The sequence below is a fragment of the Phyllopteryx taeniolatus genome, chromosome 9, assembly GCF_024500385.1.
Source record: "Phyllopteryx taeniolatus isolate TA_2022b chromosome 9, UOR_Ptae_1.2, whole genome shotgun sequence".
NCBI classification, from domain to species: domain Eukaryota; kingdom Metazoa; phylum Chordata; class Actinopteri; order Syngnathiformes; family Syngnathidae; genus Phyllopteryx; species Phyllopteryx taeniolatus.
The window spans coordinates 19,690,578-19,713,976 of NC_084510.1; the positions used below are offsets into that span (position 1 = coordinate 19,690,578).

The 23,399-nt window shown below is 39.8% G+C and overlaps 1 protein-coding gene across 5 annotated transcripts; it reads right to left on the bottom strand.

Moving 5' to 3' along the window:
* Nucleotides 1-1,360: 1,360 nt before the first annotated feature.
* LOC133483292 (poly(rC)-binding protein 2-like) lies at nucleotides 1,361-21,105 on the bottom strand. Of its 5 annotated transcripts, none has more exons than XM_061784303.1 (13): nucleotides 20,930-21,098; nucleotides 19,062-19,197; nucleotides 17,935-17,958; nucleotides 17,827-17,859; nucleotides 17,613-17,729; nucleotides 13,705-13,836; nucleotides 13,476-13,604; nucleotides 12,485-12,559; nucleotides 12,171-12,233; nucleotides 9,299-9,398; nucleotides 9,167-9,219; nucleotides 8,926-9,095; nucleotides 1,361-2,340 (listed from the first exon to the last, which is right to left on the bottom strand). In XM_061784303.1, the coding sequence occupies exons 2-13, from the start codon at nucleotides 19,128-19,130 to the stop codon at nucleotides 2,304-2,306; spliced, it is 1,002 nt and encodes a 333-aa protein (XP_061640287.1). In that variant the 5' UTR covers nucleotides 19,131-19,197; nucleotides 20,930-21,098; the 3' UTR covers nucleotides 1,361-2,303. The 5 variants fall into 5 exon arrangements, with proteins under 5 accessions (XP_061640287.1, XP_061640288.1, XP_061640284.1 ...); XM_061784304.1 differs by having other exon boundaries at nucleotides 12,192-12,233; nucleotides 20,930-21,096; XM_061784300.1 differs by lacking the exon at nucleotides 1,361-2,340 and adding an exon at nucleotides 3,251-7,179 and having other exon boundaries at nucleotides 20,930-21,105.
* Between the last annotated feature and the right edge of the window lie 2,294 nt (nucleotides 21,106-23,399).

Sequence of the window (23,399 nt, forward strand, 5' to 3'; positions counted from 1 at the left end):
AATGGCGCTAAAATAACGAAGGCGTGGGTTCAGAACAACTCCGTGACTGGACTGTTCTTGAATGGCCCAGCCACAGCCCTGACTTAAACCCAATTGAGCATCTCTGGAGAGACCTGACAATGTCTGTCCTCCAACATTTACCATGCAACCTGATAGAATTGGAGAGGATCTGCAAGGGGGAACCCAAATCCAGGTGTGAAAACCTTGTTGCATCATTCCCAAAAAGACTCATGGCTGTATTAGCTTCTACTAAATACTGAGCAAAGGGTCTGGATACTTATCACAGTGTGATATTAATTTTCTTTTTTAATATATCTGCAAAAATTTCAACAATTCTCTTTTTTTCTGTTAATATGGGATGCTGTGTCCATTAATGAGGGGGAAAACAATGAACAAATGATTTTAGCAAATGGCTGCAATATAACAGAGTGAAAAATTTAAGGGGGTCTTAATACTTTCCGTACCCACTGTAATTGTATCATTTAACAATGCATTTTTAAATTAGAATTCATAATTTAAATGAAATTAAACTTTAATTTCAAAATTACAAATATTTTAATAATTAAATAAATTGTTTGGAACAGAATTGTTTCTTCCAGAAATCATCATTTTCCTAGCATGTATATTAACTTAATAAACACTTTTGTTATAAATCCGTATTTCAAACATCAATTGGACTTGCAACAGGTAGGGTGTATTGATTTTTTTCATCTCTCTCTCTCTCTCTCTCGCTATATATATATATATATATATATATATATATATATATATATACACACATACATACATACACACACACACACACCGTAGTGGAGCTACAAAAAATAAATGTGGAGAAAATATAGAAATATGAATCAATATCATAAAAAAACTGGAAATATATATAATTATTTATAAAATTAAAAATTAAACCAAATCCCTTTAACACTGTTCTCTGGAGCGCAGTAAATAAAGCACACATATATACATATACATACATATTATATATATATATATATATATATATATATATACACACACACGCACACACACACTAAATGGGTCAGTTTGACTCACATTTGTCTGACCGTCATAGTTTGACAGGTAGAACTTACGCAGTGCGCCCAAAAAAAATAAAAAAATAAATAAAGTCCAAAAGCAACAGCGCCCTTTAATGCATCGGCTGTTTAAATACTACAAGACTAGAAGACCGAGGTGGACTAGTGCCGGCCGTCCTGCGTACCAGAAAAAATGATTTGGCTTTTGTCTTTTTAATAATAAATACTAAATAACTGTCCAATAAATATACTTTAAAATACTAAATTTAGATGACTAAATTTAGTATTTGATATTGATTACAAAGGACAAGAAGCCGAGGGGGTGTGTTTAGAGCATTTCACATCTTTATTTTTTTTTTTTTAACAAATTTGTGGCACCCAAGATCTACAGTCTCAGAAAAAGAAAAACGTGCACAAATGTCCTTTTTCCTGCAAATAATAATCATAAAAATCAATAACTGAGAAAAGCAAAGAGCAGGAAACTAGTGTTAGCTCACAACCCCTTCTTTGTCTTCATTTTGATTTCTTCTTAACAGCCTCATCATACACGTGTTGCGAGTGGCCTTCCTTTGGTAGTTTAAAAAAAAAAAAAAAAAAAAAAAAAAAAAAAAAGTCCATTTAAAACAAATATTCCAACTTTTAAATTTTTTTTTTTTAGTATAGAGCAGTTTTTACAAGAAAAAAAGCTTTCCCCCTCAAAAAACCCCGAAGGCAAAAAAAAAAAAAAAAAATAAAAACTCCCAGCCCAGCAAAAAAATAAAATTAAAAAAACATGATCCCAAGGAGGGGAATGACAAAAAAGGGAACATGCCTATGATGCATTAGTGACCATGTGTGCGTGTGTAAAACTACTCTCTGACGTGTAACAAAATACATTTTTAGGGGAATAAAAGAGTGACTCTATTCTTCTTTTTGATCCTTTATTTGTGTCTTTTTTCCCCCCCCAAAGAAACCTACGCTGTACACAACTAAATCTAACTCTTCCTCTGCTGCTGCACTGAAACATGGAAGCTGGAAAAAGGTTTCAAGACAAAAATATATTTTTTTAAAAAAAACAAAAAATAAATCTCAACTGATTTAAAACCCCATCTCCCAAAAAACAGGGCATTAAAATCCTAGTTCAGGGGTGGACTAAAACAAAAAATAAATAGTCCTGGAGGCTGTGGATGAAGTGACGCTAACATAGGAAGGAAGATGTTATATAGGTGTAATATAGCTTTTTTTGTTGTTGGTGGTGGTGAGATGTAGTGCAGACTGGAAGTCTCATCAGTTGGCTGCCAGTCCGGTAGCCTCTGAGGAAAGCCTGGAGCGGGACAAATACACAAACACATACGATGCATGGTTGGAGATCAACACCACTTTTAATCCCATCAGGATTTTTTGCCACGAATTCCAGTAGTGAATGTAGCGTGGGGATTCTCCCTCGGGCAGACATTAAATCACGCCAAGTAAGTGTGTAGGTGGTGTGAGATAACATTTGATTTGGGGACTGGGTGCGCCAAACTGTCGGAATGAAGGGGTGCATGTGTGGGTTGCAAAAGATTGTCAAAAACTCCATGAAATGTCTTTTTAAGTCATCATAATTGTAGTGAGGTGCGCCAACTTTCAGGATGCCGAAGGGGTGCGTGGTGAAGACTTTGCAAAAGACCGTCACTGTGTAAAGGTGATATAATGCTTTTTTTTTTGTTAAACAAAAACAAAAACAAAACATGATCATGTATGTATGGAAAGGGGGTGCGTCAAATATCTCAGGATTTTGAAAAGTGTACGTGATGAAAAAAGTTTGGGAACATCTGTCAGTGAGTAAAGGCGATGTGGGTTAATAAAAAAAATACATTTTAAAAAGTTATTTTCCCCCGCAAAATGTAAAAATACAACTCCTTAAATTGCCCGTATTAACTCTCCATGATCATGTTTGGAAAGGGGGTGTGCGCTAACTGTCGAGATGAAGAGATTTGTTGTGGGGAAAAAGGCAGCGTGTATAAGTGATATATTAAAATGCCCTGCCCCCCCTTCCACACAAAAAACATCTATGCGATCATGTTTAGAAAGGGGGTGTGCCAGGTTTATTTTCATTTTTTTTTTTCAAATTAAGAACATCCATAAAAGTCATTAACGCTTCATTTGGGGAGAGGGCGGCCCGAAATATGGTCACGATGTTGAAGGAAGTGCATGGCTTAAGAAGTTTTAAAAGCAACAAACTGACATCTGGCTTTGTTTTGACATTTTATTGAGGGCAGGTGCACCAACTACTGAAAAGTTGAAAGGAGTACGCGGTGTGAAAAAAAACATTTGTAAAACACTGCCAGCATGTGAAGGCCACACTGGTACAGATTTCTGTAGTCCATGTTTGCAGACAAATTATCTTTGTGTTTAATCAAAATAAGTTTGCATACATGTGCTTTTACTTTGGAAAACAATGAATATTTTTGCCTTTTTTTCTGACCAAACCAGCAACTGAACCATAAACAATTTTTGTGCATTTTCTGCACTGTCAATTTGAAATAATGTCCTGGTTTTTAATAAATAAAGTTTGATTCATCGATGATTAATCGGGGGGAATAAATCAATAAATACAAATCAACAGATTAATCGATTATTAAAATAATCGTTAGTTGGAGCCCTAATGCTTTACGTTACAATTGTGGTGAAGGAATGAATTAAACTCTTAAGGTACGGCTGTACAATACTGTAAATACATTAGAACAACACCTTCCTGTTCATTCTCTTATGCGTCAGGCATCAACAAAAGGTTCATAGTTTTACTTTTTTGTAGTTTTAATAGAAAGTGGCTTGCTTCCTTTACATTTTTTACACATGACAATGTTTTCAAATGTTACCCAACACAATCATGGTACTTTACAGATGAATTCATTTCTACATTATTTCTTTATATAATATGTGTTTGTCTGGCATCTTCAAAGAGGGAGCAGATTTACATCATTTTACTTTTATTTAGTCCCCTTTTACAGTGGTTTAAGTACATCTGACCCATTCGGAACTAGAGTGGGCTAACTCAATTTTAAGTTATTTGCAGAAACAGAAAAGGCAGATAATGGTCAAAATCAATGTTTAGTTCCAAGTTAGACATGCAGGGGGCACTCAGCACTTATCCTGATACATCAGTGCAACACTGGGCCAACTCCCATGAAACCAGGCTTCACCTCCCACAAAAACAAAACATAAAAATATGCTGCCAATCAATGACATACAGACACATGTACCTACACAATGTCTCGGGTGCATAGACCCCTAGAGAAAGTGGCCAATGGGAGTCAGTGGACTAATGTTGAGGAATACAGACTAATTGAAATAATGATAGAAATAAGCATCATAGAAACATCCAGCGACCTCCCCCTTTATCCCCCCCCCCCCAAAAAAGTCAAAGCTCAACTTGAATTAATGTTGTGTATACCTGAGCGCAGACTAAAGCTCCTTTATGAACAAATAGCACTCGCTGTCGCTGTGGTGACACCTAAACAAATCACTAGCGCGCGTGTGACATCATCTTGGGAGAAAGAGCCGTTACCTGAGCACAGCTTACACACACAAAGAGGAAAGAGGCTTCAGCGGACGCATCCGCTCTGCATGCAAATCACTTAGAATGGGAATAATCCGCACACTTGACAGGCAATAGAGTAAATATGGCAAATTGCGGGCGTGCGTGTGTGTGTGTGTGCGCGAAGGGTTGCAAAATTCTGGGAATTTTCAAAGTTGTAAACTTTCCATGGGAATTTTTGGGAATCCAGGAATTAACTAAATTGAAGGTTAACTCTTAATAGGAAATTTAAATATAGTTGGGGATAATCCTGACTAGAATAAGATTTCATGCAAGTACAGTTGATTATGACGAGCCTATTGACTTGAAGGGTTTAGCAAAAATGAAGAGGCAATGAGAAGATTTTATTTTTTTTTGACATGTTGAAGGGGACTTTTTGGGGAGGAAGAGGGGCTTTTTTTTTTAATGTTTTCAATGTGACTTTGTTGGTATTTTTGGAATGGGGGGCATTTTTAAATTTCAAATGGATTGGGTCAGGGGCGTGGGTAATATTTAACCAGTTACATTGTACCTGCCAGAGTAGTTGTAATGCAACACCCTTTCATTTAACTTGAGTAGTTTTTTCCTGAATAAATGCTACTTTTACTCCATTACAATGAGCGCCATTCCGCTCACTAGTAGCTACTTTTATTTTTATCTGTTTTTGTTTGCATTATCCATTTGTTTTGCTTTATCAGAGACTTCTGCGTCATGCGCTGTCACATGACTCTTTCACCAATCAAATGGAGCCGGACTGTCACATGACAGCAAGTACAGTTAATTTAAGACCATTACTTGTGGCCTTTTCACACCGCACTTGCTCAGTGCCAAATTTCCGCGTGGCAGCGCACAAGGACAACAGCACTCCGGTGCGGCAAATGCCAACCGTGCTCAAATTTAAAAGTGCTGACACAGCAGCCCACAAGGAAGAACTCAGCAATATGAATTTTTCATAATTGCAACAGAAGGCCCTGGCTTTGCTTAGAAGGACGTCACGCTGGGGAAAAAAAAAGGGGGGGGGGGGGGGGGGGAATGGGTACATCCTATACTAATTTCACGGTATGATCTGTAAATTAAGCTCATTCGAGAGCTATAGTTCCACGAGGAGCGCTTCGCGAGGTGTATTTTATACTGAGCAGTTTTTAAGCCTTTCGCAGGGACGACTCGGAATAGCGAGAATTAGGACTTCCTCCCATTTTCCCCTTGCCGTTCACAGAAATCACTCCGCCAGCCCCTCTTCATATTGGAGGCGCTGTGTGACGTCGGCGTGACGACGCTCCAGAATCTAATTTTTTTTTCCCATTTGAGGGCGCGTCGCTTCAGTCGCCCTCTGCACTTGCCGCAGCATTCTGCGGTACCGCCCCGTCAGCGCATACACAATGAACGGGAGCGTCGACGCCGCGCGCTGTCAGTGTGAAAAGGCCGATAATGAATGCCATTTTATAATTTTAACAAAATAAACAATATTAAGTTAGTGATATAGTTGGGAATATCTGAATTTGCACATTACTAATTTTATATTTTCTATTGGACATTCATGTGCTGAAATCAGAAGTTCCAGACCACTTCTACTTTTTTCACTGAATATTTACTCAGGTAATGTTTTGAGTCATGTCATATTCTAAATTAAGAGCTACTCCTACCCACTTCTGTATTTACCTCAACATTCATTCAAGGACAATGCACAATTAACAGAAATTGGACCAGCGTAAGCCAATTTGCATATGTTGCTCCTGGGCAGGTAGACCCCAAAAAAAAAATAATAATTACACGACATAAAACAGCACAGTGCAAACAAGTCCATCACTGTTAGACACTGAATAAAATCAGTATACTAAATATTATAAACAGTATAGCAGCATGATTTTGTTCTTTATGGTTTTTGTTCTTCAACAGAAGAATTGATTGTTCAATGAAATATTTAAAACGTGATCTTATCATACAAATCAGTTGAAATGTCATGCTTTTTAATTGCATTCTTTTGCACATATGTCTTCTTATGACAAAAGTAAATGTTTATATTGAACCTTGAAAGATATCGTTCCATTAAATGACTCTCCATACAGTTAATTCCAAAATTTCCCATCTTACCTTTCCATGGAAATTTACCTTAAACTTACCAGAAATTTTGCAAAGTGGTGTGTGTATTTTGTGTGTGCGTGTGTGTTTAGTGCGCGTGGCCAAAGCAGGTGTAGATATTGGATGCGTTAGTAAGGGGAGAGCCGTCGCCGCTTGGACTTGGAGCCCAGCTCGGGGGCCATTTTGGACTCGGGGTTGGCGGCCCCGCTGACAACATGGAGGGCCAGCAGAGGCAAGGGCTTGAGTGTGAGGAGACTGGACACACAGGCAGGAGAGGGGTCGGAGGAGGAGGTGGTGGTGGTGGAAGTGGAGGAAGAAGGAGGAGGAGGCCCAGGAGGCAACAAGGACAGAGGGATGGAGGCTGAGGGGGGCACCACACAGGAGGAGGAAGCAGAGGAGGTGCTAGTAGTAGTAGCAGTGGTAGTAGAGGTGGAGGAAGGGCACGGGCTGCTCGGTTCGGGGTTCAAGGAGGAGGAAGAAGAGGAGGAGGAGGGAGGAGGAGGAGGAGGTTTAGAGGACTCTACACTGTAGAAAAAGAGACAAGGAGAGAGAAAGAGGGACAACACAGTCGGGATGGGTCACAGGGTAGGCTTATCTGTGGGCAAATGGCGGCGGAAGGGGATGTTTTTTTTTTTTTCTTTGGGGGAAGGGGGGACCGCAAAACGCGAGCATGTCATGTTGACCAAAACAAGGCTGTCGGCCAATAGAGAGCTGAGCATGGTAGTACATTGTTGTCCAATGAAATGCATGTAAATCCAAATTTTGTGGATTTTCTTTAAAAAAAAAAAAAAAAAAAACGTTTTTTTTATATTATGAAATACATATGTTAGTTATTTATATATTTAAATGAATTATTAAATTAAAGTTTTATGTAAAAAAGAAGTCTTAACTCTAAATTTAGATGCATGCTTTTCGTTGGACAGCAGTCAAGAGCGATCTGCACTTGAGTGAATAATAATAGCGGGTTTCCACCAAGCAGAACAGTTCACTTCGCCACAGCTTGTGTACCCAGCGCCGACTGAGCAGATGGTGATATATTGAGAGAAGGGCAGCAGCTCTCAAACATTGGTAAAGTCAAGCATTCTACCAAAAACTGTATCAATTAATGGAGCAATCGGATAAAAATTTGTTTTGCATTGTTAAACAACAATACAAATACAAAATGAGCATGTGAGGTGCATGTATTATTTTCTTCACTGTAGTATCTGTGACTTTGAATGTGCAGGACTTGGTCTGGTGAGTGACATCTGTGCCCACGAATGAGTGTACCTGGCTGTTGTTAGCTCAGGTTAGCCATTCTGCACGTGTGCATGAGTGTCAGTTGTGGCCACTAGCAGCTCATGTATGAATGTATTACTTTTTTTTTTCGTACCGTTTGTTCAATAAAACGACTGAAAGTGCACCGCTGGCTGAGTCCATCTTTGACCATTTGGCAGGGTCATTTCAATATGTTCTAAATAGCGGTGGTCGACCATATTAAAAAGGCTAAAATCAGTACATTACCTTGTGTTGGCGTACTCAAGTTTTGTAAATGTGGAATGATCCTAAACTTTGGACATTCTGCCTTTTACGCACTCCTACCGCCATTGCGCCAACTTGTTTCTATACAGTGGCGCGTGCAACCGCATCAACACAAGCTCGTGTGGAAAAACGATCCCTGCAAAGCTTCGAGGCAGAGAATTTGCTTCGGCATTTTTGGGTAAACGAATTTTTCAAGGTCTTCAATTAATCGTTGCAGCCCCAAATTGTTCTTCCACAAAATGGGTAAAAATTGACTCCTCCCCTCATCTACAGTTGAGTAAATCAACTGCCCCCAAGACACTATTTACATGAAGTTGTTTTTGTTTTGTCCCTGCATATTCACAAACTCACCTGTTCTGATTTTTGGGGGGAACCTAGCCTCCATTATTAGGTGAAAAGCCCCATCTAATATAAAAGTATTGCTTGGGTTCACTCTTCTGGCATCTTGGTACCAAGGAACTATTTTGAAGTGAGGGAAGGAGGCTCATTTAGTCAGACCAGAGCCCTGTCTTAATAGAAAAGTAGTGCTTTGCCGCAATATTATGGCATCTCTTGGCAATTCGAAACCTTTTTTACAGGGGATGTTCTCTAATCGCGACATGGCTCAGCCCCTAACAATAACTTTTCTTTTCTCCATAGTTGATCGTGGAAATTTTAGTCCCCAATGTCTCTGTGCTGACCGGAGTTTTACTGCTTGGTGGAAACATGCCTCAGACTTCAACTGACTAACACGTGGGTGTGTGTACTGACCTGGCGTTGATGAGGTACTCTGCTAAGCTGATGCTGGCAGGCGAGCCCGTGATGGTCACCTGTCGGTCGGTGGAGCCGTCCACCGGGTTTGCGATCTTGATCTGGGCGCCTGACATTTGTCTGATCTCGTTGATCTTAGCCCCCTGGCGGCCGATGATGCAGCCGATGAGCTGAAGAACAGGAGGAGCTTAAGCGAGAATTATTTAAACACAGCCCCTAAAATCTATGAAAGAAAGGTTACCTCGTTTGGAATTTTCATCTCATTAGAACTGGTCTGAGCTGAAGTGTCGATCCCTTACAAAAACATAACCATATTTTAACACAAAACGTTGCCACACGTGGGGGATCCGGGTGCCCATTTTACGGCGCGTACCAGTGAATCCCTGGTTGCTGTGTGCAATGGGGAAGGGGCTCTGCTGCATAGCCAGCTGATGAAGCTTGGTGAGCTGTGGAGAGATAGCAGCAGAGGAAGACTGTGAAAAGGGGGAGAGAGGAGGAAGTGGTGGAGGATTGGAGGGAAAACAAGGAGAGGGAAAGGGGAAGGAAACAAAAACAACAAATCAAAGTCAGTTCAAAACATCATACAAATAGGATTTAAATCTCAGTAGGGTACAGGAAAAACAGTGATCTAATCTCTTTGACGGTGTCAATCAAAACCCATTATGACCATCTAAAATTGGATTTACGCTGCATGGTTTAAGTGACACAATTCAGATTGTTAGCATCACAATTGGGATATGCATCATTGCAGTATAAATAAAACAAACTAGAGCTGCAGCTATAGACTCTTTTTAGAATTGATTATTATAAGTGATGACCCCATTGATTGAGTAATCAAATAATTGATTTTGTGGACTAAAATGAAATCTGATATATATTGGATATGCGCTAATGCATCATAAACACACCGACTGGATGTACGCCGTCAATGCCAGCTTGATGTCCACGAAATACACCACATTGATGCGGTCAACAAAACCACACTTGCCCAAACAACACAAATAAATACCCACTGTAAATCAAAATTACATGCTCTAAATGTGTTATATTAGAGGTGTATCCATCCTTAAATAAAAACATTTATTGTAGAAGGCAGCCAGTGGAGTAATGTGGAGGTTACCATCATTTAAAAATAATTGGGGAGGAGTCAGAACAGGCCAAATAAATGCTATGTTATGTTTAATATTTGTATTAATTGTCACTGCCCAACGTTGACACTAACGGAGTTATTCCTGTGCAATTTGGACACCTGCGCATGCGGGTGGTTTCAAGGTTTCCGTCAATGTAAACATAGCCATGTAGCATTTGCCACTTGAAATGTACAAGGAAGTAGACACACGATCATTTCCATTAAACTGGAATAGGGCATTGGCCCTGCAGTGCAAATCCAACCTGTGAGAATGCAGAGATTTTGATAAAGCTCTCATTGGGTGTAGGTGTACCTACAGTGTCCAGCAAACAACATTCCCTCATTGTGACAATAGAATTTAAAGAGAAGCTTCTAGAGACGATTAAAAGCGGAAGGCTGCTTGAACCAGGTAGGCAAAAGGAGGTCAAGTCAAGGTCAACATGGGATTATTTAAAAAGTGCAAGAAACAGAGCAAGCAGCAGAGCAGCAGATGGTCATTGGTGGACCCGTGGAGAGTCTGGACAAACCCTAACAAACAAAAGCTGGACCGTTATCGACAGTCAAAGCAACCCATATACGTGTGAATCAACCAAGAATCACGACCAACAGTTCAGCAAAGCAAAGGTAACCCACTTAAGTCCATTAGGCGGTGCTATTGCATATTACAATGTGTCTGGCAACAGTCTCAGACCGTAAAACCTTTCATTTTTGAAGGCTGTTGTTTCTGTTTATAAATGACAATGCCAAAGAATGGGGCGGGAAGAAATGCCCCTAACAATAATCCACTTTAGGTGTAGGACCAGCAAACAAAATGTGTGACAGTGCATAAGTTCAACTGAATGCCAGAAAGCATTTGATTGGTCACACGAGATGATGGCACTCACCCCACAAGGTTTAGACATATTTACACTTATTAAAACATACTTTCAGGAGGGAACACAAAAGAAAATAATAATAATGCATAAAATGAACAAATACTGTACATATTTTAGTGTCTCTGTAAATACATGTGCCTTTAAGAGGCAGGGCTTGGTGGGGTGGCTTGTGAGCGTGAGCTGTGGCCGACAGCAGTTCCTGTGAGTTGTGTTTTACCGGTCTCCCACCGATAATTAAAGGTTCCATATGTTGCCAAAGCAACTTTTTCTAGTATTTGGGACGTTATATTGGCTCTATGGTGCCTCAGTAAATATGAGAAATATGAATTAAAATCATCAACGCATTCCCGAGTTAGACTTTTTTTTCTGCAGAGGCCTAAAATCAGGTCATTCGAATTTAGCGAGCTTATCTACGTCACAAGCAAAGATCTCCGCCTCTCTCTCCCCTCCTGAGCCAGCGCTGTCAACATAAACACGTGTGCTCTCACAACTGGGTCTTTCACACGGAGGCAACCAATCAGAGCGAAGGGGGTGGTCTAAACCAAATATGGACAAAGCTGACAAAACTGGATCAGACAGAAGTAGCTGTCAAAGGGGCCTTTTCTGGACACTCTTATGACAAAACCAACTTGGGTTTCTTTGTTTTGTTTTTTTAATTAACTTGACACTTTTACCAAGTCCATGTTAGAGAGTCACTCTATGGAGGTCTCAATAGCCAAAATACGGGACCTTTAAATGGCTGAAAAGTAAACGAACGGGGGGCAGAAACGATGAACTGCGATATAGTGCTGGAACACTACAGTGGTCAATTTCTGTTAAAATGTGCCTTAAAAACATGATCTTTAGTGTTGACAGTTTTTATGATTATGCAAGTTGAATTTACTGCCATATTTAATGTGATCTCTGTGTGAAAGAGGCTGGAGAAATCAAGAAGATATAGAAAATAGAAGGCTTGTTTCAGCCTTATATGGAGTCACTGATGTGCACGCTGCTCGCCCGTTTGTACAAGTACAATTCATCTGCTTGAAAAGCTGTCAAAGTAACTAATTATAACTGTAACTAAGCTTGACTAAAAGGAACTGGCAACCATTAGAGGAACTGAAATAATATGAACAATGTCGACATCTAAAAACAAAAATTCCCATTTTGCCCAAGGGCAGGAGGCGGAGGGCGTCAAGTTTAGGGAAGGTGACATGAAAGGGGAATTGGTGGGGTTGCTGCGGTGGGGAAGGGGGACTCACAGAAGCAGATACTTCACTTACATCTGGCTGTGGAATGGCGTGTTGTCCTTGTACGGCATACGCCTGTAACAAATAAGAACACAACTTTCACAGGCCTTGCATCGGACGTCGGCTAAAACTAATAAAAACATCAGCAACATTAAGTCTTGTCCAAAGTCTCCACATTTCTTGCAAAGGAAACATCTTTAGGGACATGACAGAGAAATGAAGTAAAGCCAGAAGAAGGAGTAGCTTGTTTTTAAGATTTGTACAGAAACAAATAGACCAAAGCACTTACAACAATCTCAAAACTAGCAATCGAGCATGGTGTGTACCTGTCCGCCTGCGAAAATGACAGGAGATCCTGAAGGTTTGGGTCGGTAGGGAATTGTGACGCCTTTCGGGGGAGACTGCAAAGAGGAGAAAAAAGTTGGTCAGAGAGGACTTTAGAGTAAAATTGGTCATGTACCAAAATAAGCAAAGGTAATATTTGTGTTTCCTCTCAAGGCGTCTTTTAATTTATTTATTCTGGTCTAAGATCATAAACACACAGCCATGAATGTACTGTATTATGTCACATGCTAAAATGCTAGCTGCTCAAGTGAAGTTGCACAACATTGAAGGTCGTTTATGCCTTTTTTAATGAATACCTTGTTTTTTTTTTTTTATACTTACAACAAATACTGAGTTTGAAATAAATTTTATTACTTTTATTTGCCTTTGAAATAGCCTCACTGAAAATGTTTCTGGACAGGAAATTACAGTATGCTGCTATGCAAGATGTGAGATTAAGAAATTAAAACTGTTGATTATCTAAAAACAGAAAACAATTGATCATTTATTGACTGAAATGGCTTATTTTCTCGTGTAGTCATAATTCCCTCCAAAAATGTATTTCATCCGAATACTCATTTGATAGAAGTTTTAGTAGGATACTCAAATACTAAAATATAGGATAGCTGCATCTCTAACATATATTGTTTAATATCTTTAGAAAAATGTGTTTGTACAAATAAAGTTGATATTGAATAAAAGGTTGTACAAATAAAGGTCGCTCCTGTAATAAAGACCCAACCACTATTATTTACATAAGTCATTTATATTATTAAATATCATAATAAAATGTACACAAATTAAGGTCTCCTGCCTAATAGCAGTTGAGTGGATAAACTGCCTCAAACACTAAATTAGGAAATACAGTAAATATAAATATTGCTCCAGTAATTAAAAAAAATAAAATAAATGTATATATATTTTTTTTTTTTTTTTTTTTTCTCTTTCACTCAACTAAAATGAAAATATTCCTTTGTGGAGATTCCTACTTACCTCGAGCATGACCACACAGATCTGCTTGACACACTCGATAATAGACTGGGGCGTGCCAGCTATGCTGATGGCGCGCTCCGTGGAGTTGGGCAGCATGTCACCTGCCACTTGGACCTGAGCACTGGTTGACTGACAGCACAACAAACCAAAGGGAAGTGAGAGAGGGTAAGAAGAAAAAGAAGACTACAAAGCAGACACTTTTCTTTCGCTTCTAAAACGGGTCGTTTACCTCTCGGATTTCTTTAATCTTGCAGCCACCTTTGCCAATGAGGGAGCCACATTGGCTGGCGGGCACCACGATGCGGAGAGTCACTGGGGGCTTGCTGGTGGCTGTGCTGTTTGTCATCGAGCTGCTGATATCCTAGGGGCACAGTTTGGTCCATTTAGCGTAGTGATTCCCAACCAATTGTGTCATGCGAGATCAACAGGTGTGTCGCGGGAAACTATCCAACTTTTTTCTTGTTTTCAATAAAGAAAAATAGCACTGTTTAAAAAAACAAGCGAATAGAAGAAAAAACAGGTTTTACAAAATATAATGGACCATATGCATGGCAACAATAAGCAATTCCATTGGAAAGGTGAGGCAGTGGACCAGTTTCCACTGTCCGTTTGTTTCAACTTAAGCTACTGGAACACCATGTGACGGAAAAATAACCTCATTCTTTAAATGTGTGATAACGTGGGGTTGTGTAATAAGTATATTTGGTACATTGAGGTGAAAATTTCATCAAAAGTTTATTATTATTATTATTTATTTTTTTTTTTAAATACGAAGCGATAGCTCCACCAGCCAACGCTGCTATGCTCAGCATCAACAGTTATGGCGTTTCAACACGTTTCCCATGTTGTCATGATGCGTTTCCCAGTGAGCAGAAGTTACCACGCCTCTTTACCCCAAACACAGAAGTGCTGCACACACAGTCCATTACTGTACTTACTGTAGTATCCATATGTTGTATGTGTGTCTAATAGGGCCGTGGCCGAGTGAGTGACATTAGGGGCTGGAGCCCGGCTGGCTGGTTAGTTTGCATGTGAGCGTCTGGGCGCGGGTTGTGGCCTATATATATATTTTAATATTAGAGTATCCTACCAACATTTTTATCAAATAATCAGGTATTTGGATAAATTATATATTTGCTTATACACAAGTAAAAATAAGCAATTTCACTGTGACCTATTTTTCGTTTTTGAGATAATCAACTGTTTTATTTTTTTAAATTCACATATTTACATTACCTGTATTTTCTAGGCTTTCCACGATCAGGATTTTTGGGGCCGATGAGAGAGTTTAAAAAAACCCATAACCAATCCGATCACAAGATGGAGCAATGTGTCCATTTAAATTACCTGTTCATTTACTGTATATACTTGTGTACTTAATTGCTCAAAAAATTATATTTACAATAAATGTATCTTTGTTCATCTATTTATGCCACTGAGGCATAGTGACAGACAGAACAAATGAATTGTCTTCTATTAGATGGCAGGAAGTACATACAGTAATTAATGTATCCACTTTTTGTGACATTTTTATTTGTTGGTGCCGTGAGATTTTTCAATTGTAAAATATGTTCCTTGGCTCCATAAAGGTTAGAAATCACTGCTCTAGTCAGATCATGTATTTATATAAGTCAGGTCAAACCAATATTACAACATGACAGAAATAATGGGTGCGAACTTACTGTAATTAAATCACTTTATTGTAATTAAATTACTTCACCCACACCGAAACTTTAGAGCATGATTCGACAGAACAGCGGCATGTTTACGTACAACCGTTAGTGCTAACACTAGCTTGCTCGGCTACATAATGTTTTGCTGCCTGCTTGCAAGCCGTATCGTATTAAAAGTATGTGAACATACCTCAAGCAATCCTTAAATGAACGTCCTCTCCTGTCCTGAGCACCTGTGACCACCAAAACACGTTTTCCCCATTTTGTTCTTCTAATACAGTCGGCGCGATCCACGCTTGTTGTCGTTGCCATGGTAACAAGTGTGTCCGGTCGTATTTGAGTTGACAAGATAAAGCCAAATGATCGGAAAAAACGGGATGCTTTTTTTTTTTTAAATAACTTTATTGGCTGTCCGATATTTACAGTACTGCGTCAAAAGACACGTGACAAGGCTAAAAATAAACTAGCTTTTGGATTCAAATATACTGTTCATGATGGCGGCGGGGAGTCAATGACTTTTCCGGAAGTCATTTATCGGATCGGCGAATGATGACATTAAAGCCGATCAACATAAAATGCTAATTATCAGCCGATACCGAGCAGGCCGGTAAAATCGGTGAAAAGTCTAGTATTTTCTTCAAGAAAATTTTCCATGGGGCAATTTCGAACAAAAAAGAAAACATTTCAATTTAAAAGTAAAAAGGCGTAAGGAGCCTGTTGTGCAACGCCACTTGAGCAGCTATTATTTTAGGATGTGACAACATTATACAGTAGGTTTGTGGCTGTGTGTTTAAGAGCTTTGACCACACTAACCAAAAATAAAATGAAAATGAAGGCACCTTGATACGAACAATTAGCGGTATTAACTGAATAAATTTTTCGGCAAACTTTGCCACTCGCAATTTTTTTCCCCCACTACCGACAGTACTTGACTCAAAATGTAGCCACAGATACACGAGCCATGTGTCTCACACACACACACTTAAATCACTGAGCAAAACTGTCCCTTGAGAAGCAAACACCCTGAATGAAGTCACGTTATTGTCATGCACATGCTCTACTTATCACCATCATATAAACTGCCCAAACAGAAACCTTAGCCCTCCGGAGGACTGACGACATGTTAGTAAATTTCATTAACGTTAAACACACTGATTTATGCGACGGTCATCTTGGCTCTCCACCGCGTTGTGTGTGTATTCCTTGAGAGACGTCGCATCACTAGTGTTCTTATTTCTGCTCAGTCTGAAATGATCCCACACTTACAGAATTGTCTTTTCTCACATTTGTCTTCTCGGACATCATCGCCATCTTCTCCTTTTGTGTTTAACGGCGGCTTGCAAACCACCGCGTAGTCTCCTTTTATTTTGCACTCCTTGAATCAAACATGTTCTCTTGCGCTGATGACGTGACCACATTGCACTAGTCCACCTGCTCCGTTAAAATTCAATTTAACGCTTTCCTGCCATTAACAGGTAGCTACTGTCTTCTTTTCCTTTCGGCTTGTCCCATTAGGTGTCGCCACAGCGTGTTATCCTTTTCCATGTAAGCCTATCTCCTGCCTTTTCCTCTCGAACACCAACTGCCTTCATGTCTTCCCTCACTACAGGTATTAACCTTCTCTTTGGTCTTCCTGTAGCTCTCTTGCCAGGCAGCTCCATCCTCATCACCCTTCTACCAATATACTCTCTCTCTTCTCTGGACGTGTCTAAAGCATCGAAGTCTGCTCTCTCCAACTTTGTCTCCAAAACATCTAACCTTGGCTGCGCCTCTGATGAGCTCATTTCTAATCCTATCCAACCTGGTCACTCCGAGAGAGAACCTCAACATCTTCACTTCCGCCACCTCCAGCTCTGCTTCCTGTTGTCTCTTCAGTGCCACTGCCTCTAATCCGTACATCATGGCTGACTTCACCAGTTTTATAAACTTTGCCCTTCATCCTAAGAGAGACTCTTCTGTCACATAACACACCTGACACCTTCCTACACCTGTTCCAACCTGCTTGGACTCGTTTCTTACCACATTACTGGCAACCTTTTATTCCTTAATGACTTTTTTTTATGTCTTTATGTCTCAAAGGTATTCTCTGTCAATTGACTGTTTGTTGTCGTACTAGAGTGGCTCCAACTACCGGAGACAAATTCCTTGTGTGTTTTCGACATGGCAAATAAAGATGATTCTGATTCTCTTCTTTCCAGTGCATGCCTCCACCTTTCTAACTGTTCCTCCACCTGCTCCCAGCTTTCACTGCAGATCACAATGTCATCTGCAAACATCATGGTTCATGGGGATTCTGTCTAACCTCATCTGTCAGTGTATCCAGATCCAGGCAGTTACTGAATATAACAATATTACATTTTTCTAATGTAAAATATGTGCCTTGACTTAGTAATAGGTTGACAAATGCTTATTTAGGGTTGTGCAAGAATATAAATCCAGACAATTCTTTGAGCTGGACCCCCACCTCTTCCAGTTTATCAATGATCATGGAGAAGGCTTTGAAGATGGCGGTGGTCGGCCCGGCCAAAGTGATGATCCTCTCGGGACAGTTGCCCTCAGAGATGTTGATCCGTGCCCCGCTCTGCACGGAAAAGAACGAGCGTGAAAAAAACATCCACTTGGCATTTAAAACCGCCGCGTTATGATAAAACCGCAGAAAGGGCACACAAGGAAGTCACCTCTTCTCTCATCTTCTTCACAGATTCGCCTTTCTAAAAGCAGAACATAAAAGTAACATTTTGTGCCACAAAAACATTTGAATTTAATTGTGTTCCGTTAAGCCTTACCTTTCCAATGATACTGCCAACTTCCTGAAATGACAAAACACAGTTACAGTATGTTTCAGAACATATTTGGGAAATGTATATATTTTTTAAACGTTAATAGTTCTTAGATAAATGTCCCTGAATTCAAAATTATTGTGAAAACTATACCTCTCACGTTGCCTGAATCGTGATCAAGTGAGACCTCATTCCAACGAACATCACATCAAACAATTGCTAAATAATGTAACAACTTTGCTAAGGTGGCAAACTGGCAATACTGAAAAGCCGCTTGCCTTGCCGCAATGCCCTAGCTCCACCACCGGTTGTCAACTGCATTTACATGAGACAGAACTGCCCTCTCAAAACAGAGCGATTTCAACCAGTGTGTGACAGAGAGCAAGTGTTACTTGAGCCTTTGTATATGTATATGAAGACACCAGGGAAGTGTTTTAAATTACACACACAAAAAAATACATTTGTCTCCTTTAAAACATTACGTGTATGAATAAGGTTTTATAATGTTTAGTTCTTTGGATACCATTGATAGCAATGATGCAAGGTGCAACAATAACTATACAAGAAATGGAAAGGAGTGCGACATTGGAAAGGGTCTGGCTTCCGAGTACACAAAATGAGCAACTCAATTAATTTAAGATCAATGACACACCATTTCAGGGCTGTGGCTATTAAATATTTTTAGAGTCGAGTAGTGTACCGATTATCCTATCAATCAATCGAGTAACTCGATAAACATTTATTTCACAGTCTATCCTTGATCACTTCTACACGGTGTTGTGAGTGTGTCTGCAGTAACATTAGTCCAGTAGAAAAATTATCCCTGCAAAACTTCGAGATGGAGATTGAATTATTTGAGTTAAGCGATTAATCGTTGCAGCCCTTCCTTTGCTATTAAAGTACATATGCTAATGTATACATACTTTGGAGTTTACACTACACAACGCTTACAGGTTCCACTGTACAGGAATAGCATGAATGGCCCTTGTGTGGACACACTGCTATGGGTTTTGTATGTATCAGGATCTCAACAGTACCAAGTCAATAACATGACTCATCACATTGGTCCCTGAGGAGTGGGCGGCGGGGTGGGTCATTGTGGTGAAAAACGGCACTGCGTGCCGACACCTCACCTTGCCATGCATGAGCAGCCTGATGGTAAGGGTGACATTGAGCCCTCCTTCAATCACACCGGAGTCCATAGCTGTAGCTGACGTGCGTGGGTCTTCTGAACTTGGGGGCACGGGGGTCTTTGATCACAGTGATGATCTAGAGGGAGGAGGGGGGAGCGCAATATGTTACACGTGACGATAATGGTTAGCTGCTCAACGTAAGGTGCACTAAGTCAGTCAGATAGAGTCTAAGTGAAGTCACTCAAAAGTGGCACTAGTCGTGAACAAAACATTTGTAGCAAGACAAGAACTGTTGTTCAAGTTTCAAGTTGGTAACACAGTGCTCAAAGTCACTGGATTAAAAAAAAAAAAAAAAAGATGTAAACAGGCTTTTTGTGCATTCTACCAGGGCTTTGAATTGTACAAAAATCTTTAAGCCGTTTAAGCATTTCTTCAATATCATTGCTATATGACATGAGCTTTATGTACTAGCATGCCGATTGTCCTCACTAGGACAACTCTGGCATACTTGTAGGACAACATGCTACTAGTGAAGCAAAACTGATCTCGTTGACAACTAGTATGCTAAGTCTGTCCTATTAGTGTCCAGAAATACCATATAGTAACGGAGAAAATGTTACCAGTCGGGATGGGCGAGTAATAATACCGGGTATCAAGCAGATACCTTACGTCTATGTATTGGGTACTCATGAAGGCTGCCGATACCAGCCACCAATACTTAAAGCAAAACAATCTGACATTGTAAGTCCTCCTCACCAGTAGTTAGTTCTTCACGGCGGCGGTTTGACACATTGGCGAATCATCATGTGCATCAGAAAGAAATGTATCTGTTAACAATTATCTGTCTTTACGATCATTTAAATTTTACGCATCTAAAAGTATTAGTGGTATCGGTGAGTATTCAAGAGTGAATACTCGTACTGGTATCGGTCTGAAAAAAAGCAGTATCAAACTTACTTAGTTGTTCTACTGGTCCACTGAATTGTCTTACTAGTGAGGACAGAGCGCCAACTAGTACATGGGCCTCAAGCCTGATATCAATGATCTCGAAAAAAATACACAAACGGCCTTCCGAAGTTAGGACAGGCTATGACGTGAAACGCAACGCCAAAATATTCACAAACACGCATCCAAATGCTTGTGAAATGTAAAAACCAAATACTTTAAAAGTGATAACACAGACAATGCAATCGAGTTTATGTACATACAAATGTAAGTTTGATGAGTAACGAAGAAGAAAATAAATCGATTATACGGCCAAGACTGCTTGCCGGCTAACCGTTTCGTCATCATTAGCCGCGTGCCAACTCGGCGAACCCCCCCCCCCCCCCCCTCAAAAAACACTAAACAGCTATTCTTGTTTAACACAAGTGTTCAGATGTATTTCCTACACCACTTAAACGTCTCTCAATGATGTTTTCGGCATTTATTTCGAAATAAAGTATTCGCATTTAACCAATTAGAATTTTGAAGGCTCGTCGAACTGTGGGGGATGAATGGAGCATGCGCACGCTAGTTAGCGCACGCCAACTCCCGTCTTTTTTAAAATCTTTTATTCAACATAGTGACATTTTGCTTTATAGTAAATGACATACAGGTCAAATTAGATGCTATTTATAACTATAGTGGTAAACTAAAAGGTTATTAGGGCTTTAAATTAACGCGAAGGTTGGTGTTTCCGGTGATTGGCTAAGCTAGCAAAACTAATTTGAGACGATGGCGTATTCACCGTGGCCGCTGCGGCCTACTAGCACCAGAAGCTAATGCTAAGCTAAGCTAAGCAATTTCTTTCCGCTACGTCGGAACGCAACAACACGGGAAAACAAACTAAACAAATAAAACAACCAAAACTCGGCGAACAAACTCACCCGGGTCGTAGGCTGGAAAGTGATCGGGGGACGGGTTGGGGTTGTAAGGGTAGAAGGGGAGAGGTTCGGGAGGGTAGAAACCCAGGGGGGAAGAGTTTCGAAAGGACTCGGGGGGAGAAGAGTGATGTGAGACCGAACTCCACTCCTTTACACAAAGACAACAACATGGCCACCTCCGAACTTTCCCCTTTCACCCAAGCCGAGCCCACATCCTGTGTTTCAACCGCCCAATCTAAAAAAGACAATAATCTATAGAAATATTATACGCACGTTTGGGAGAAGGACAATATAAAAATAGTATAAAAATAACTGTGGGGAAAAAAACACTTTTGAGTTGTTGATGTGAGACGTTCAAGTACACTCGTAAAAATGTGACTTACGTACAGTACATAACATGCGGTGATCCTCACAATTTTTGTATTGATTTTTGCACTACGTACGTTATGAATCGTAATAACGTCCTGCGGTAATATATAAGATCAAATAAAAAAACATTAGAGACACTTTTGAGAAACGCAAAGTAGAGAAACAATACAATATTTCAAAATAAGTATGACAAATAATCGACCCACCTAATAAAAAATACACTTTAATATAAAAACAGACGCGTGTTTGAGATGCAAAATACAGAAGCAATATACAAAGTAATGATAAAAATAACATTTTTGGATTGCTTTTGTGAGCCTTTCATGGTACCACTAAAACTATCCTGATGAAATTTGTCTAAAAACTGTATATATATATATATATATATATATATATATATATATATATATATATATAAATACATACACACACACACACACACACACGAATATAAAATAAAACAAATATTTGACCCGCAACCATAGTAAGCATAAGCAGTTCAGAGAATGGATGGATGGATGGCATTTGACACGTTTAAGAGATGCATAGTAGAAAAACAATCTAAAAAATAATTACAGAATAAAAAAATTACCCTTATGATTTTTTGACACTTTTAGGGTACTCTCGTAAAATTCAGCTTTAGATAACGACGCATTGCTTTCGATTTTTAAAGAGGACTGATGGGTGGGGACATTCGTAAATGTAAAAAAAAATACCTATCTAAATATAACTTTTTTTAAATTAGTTATTCAATGAGAAAACAAATTACAAAATTAATTCAAAAAATGAATTAATCCATATTAATTAATCAATTCTAGTGGTTGGGGTGGCTGAATTAATGCAACAAACAAATGAAAAACAGGACTCTTGATCATTTCTATGCTCGGTGGCCACGATTAAAGTACAAATTTGACTCTCCAGATTCTAACAGACAGCCACTTATCTCAACAACGAGGATGGATTTGGACTTTGGAAACGGTAATGGACCATCCAGCAGTTCGCCCTGGAATTTACTGGGAGCAAAGCCCAAAGATATGGGACAACATCTTAAAGGGAGGAAACAACACCAGCAGATTACCAAAGAGTCCGGCTGGCCTGCGTTGCAGGCTGCTTCAACGTAGAGTGAGCGGCCGTGGATGGTTGCTACAGTGAGAGGTCAAAAAAAAAGGACGCGAGTCAGTGGAAAACATTGATATCAGACTTACCAATAGATTTGAGCCACTTTTACAAGACCCTGGCCAAGAATGCTCATCCCACACCACCCCTGAAAGGTATGAAACTAATCATACAAGAAAAAAATGGCACCCCAAACATTAATAGTTGGTGATGCAGCTGTCAAGGATGTGAAACGTTTTTGCAGTGAAAAGAACACCAAAGTACTGTGTTTTTACCAATGACATGGTGTCTGATATCTCTAAATAAAAATCCTGGAGCTCACTAATTAGCACCCAACTGTGAAATATGTCATTATACACACAGGGGCCCTGGATGTTCTCAAGCAGCAATCAGAGGTACTGAAGCGAGATTTCATTGATCTTCTAACAAAAGTGCAATGTTTGGATGCTGAGATTTTTATTAAGTGGACCTCTCCCACTTTTACGATTTGGAGATGAACAATTCTCTAGGCTCAGTCAATTAAATATGTGGTTAAAAAAAAGTGTGTACGGCACTTTCCGTGAGTTTCATTGACAATTTCTGCATTTTTGGGGAGCGCAGACATCTTTACAAGGCAGACGGTTTCTGTCTAAATAGACAAGGGGTTAAGTTATTGGCTGCCAATTTTTTTTTACTGTGTACGTCATTCAGCGGCCCAAAAAGAAAACACTGGCCTTGGTGATGCAGTTGTTCCCAAACAATCGGAGGAACAGGAGATAAGGCGACACGAGGCGCAGACGGATTCATCAGGGTCATCCAAACAATCGGAGGAGCGAATGACAAATGAGATGAGCCAGCACGTTGAATCTCCCACAGCCCTCCCTGCCAAAATGGCGCAAAGCCCAACGCAAAACTCACTCTCTGCTAGCCTAAATTCTCTGCTAGGTGACGGACAGGATGAAGGCGATTGTCAATATTTGAATCCAACGCACACCACGCCAAGATCTTC

Excerpts from the sequence above, each read along its gene's own strand:
- LOC133483292 (XM_061784300.1), bottom strand. The coding sequence starts at position 19,130 with ATGGACTCCGGTGTGATTGAAGGAGGGCTCAATGTCACCCTTACCATC. Across the intron at positions 12,234-12,484 it reads TCATTTTCGCAGGCGGACAG|GCGTATGCCGTACAAGGACA; the intron begins GTACACACCATG and ends TATTTGTTACAG. Across the intron at positions 9,399-12,170 it reads TAAGTGAAGTATCTGCTTCT|TCTTCCTCTGCTGCTATCTC; the intron begins GTGAGTCCCCCT and ends CCCTTTTCACAG.